Source organism: Phalaenopsis equestris, unplaced genomic scaffold (genome assembly GCF_001263595.1).
Source record: "Phalaenopsis equestris unplaced genomic scaffold, ASM126359v1 Scaffold190393, whole genome shotgun sequence".
In the NCBI taxonomy this organism is placed as follows: domain Eukaryota; kingdom Viridiplantae; phylum Streptophyta; class Magnoliopsida; order Asparagales; family Orchidaceae; genus Phalaenopsis; species Phalaenopsis equestris.
Window position 1 is genome coordinate 1 of NW_018210342.1, and position 833 is coordinate 833.

Genomic DNA, 833 nt, shown 5'->3' on the forward strand with positions numbered 1-833 from the left:
GGAGCGCGGGGATCGGTTCCATACGCGTATACGGCCGTCTTGATGTGCTGTGAAGATGGAAGTTCCGTTGGGGCAGAGGGAGATGGATTTGGTGGCACCCGCACCATAAGGGGCGGGGAGAGTGTCGATGGTGCGGAGGTCAGAGAGGTTATAGACGGAGAGGGTGGATTCAGTGGCGGAATAAAGGAGGAGTGAGGATGAAGAGGCGGCTAGTGCGGCGGCGGTGGGCGCCGAGCAGGCATGTATGATGGAGGAGAGGCAGAGGAAGGAGGCAGAGAATGGGGGGGATGGGTTAAGAGGCGGGGTTAGGGATTGGAGAGAAGGAAGGGATGGATGTGTGAGTACAGAGATTGCGTCATCGAAGGCGGCAGTGGAGTTGGAGGATGATAAGGTGCAGGAGCCAGGATTGCTTCCGGTAATGGCAGCTCTGTCGTCGACGACGGTGGTGGTGGAGGTGCCGTCCGCAGCAGAGGAAGAGAGGGAGCAGAGCCAGGGGAGCATAAGTAGCATTGGAGAGTAGCAGCGAGCGGCTTTGGGAAGCAGGGTATTTGCTGCACTTATTTATGAGATTGGTGAGGTAGGGGTATATGTGTAACAAAATGCAGTTTTTTAAATTTTTATTTTTCTTTAGCGAGTTTTATTTTCATTAACACATGTATAATTTTCTGTCCTAATACTTTAATAAAGGTTTGATTTAAATAAATTTCATAAGATAAATATAACATCAATTATTTTATTAGAATATTTTTTTCGATTATTTATCTGTGTTAGCAGATACGGACCAAGGTGATGGAGTGTTATATAATAACTATTTAATTTTTCTAACTATTTAA

General features: G+C 46.8%; 1 protein-coding gene across 1 annotated transcript; it reads right to left on the reverse strand.

Annotated features, from left to right (window-relative positions):
- Nucleotides 1–7: 7 nt before the first annotated feature.
- LOC110034562 lies at nucleotides 8–602 on the reverse strand (the record flags this gene model as incomplete). Its single annotated transcript, XM_020738813.1, has 1 exon — nucleotides 8–602. A coding segment is annotated over exon 1 (503 nt), but the record flags the coding sequence as incomplete, so codon positions are not given.
- Between the last annotated feature and the right edge of the window lie 231 nt (nucleotides 603–833).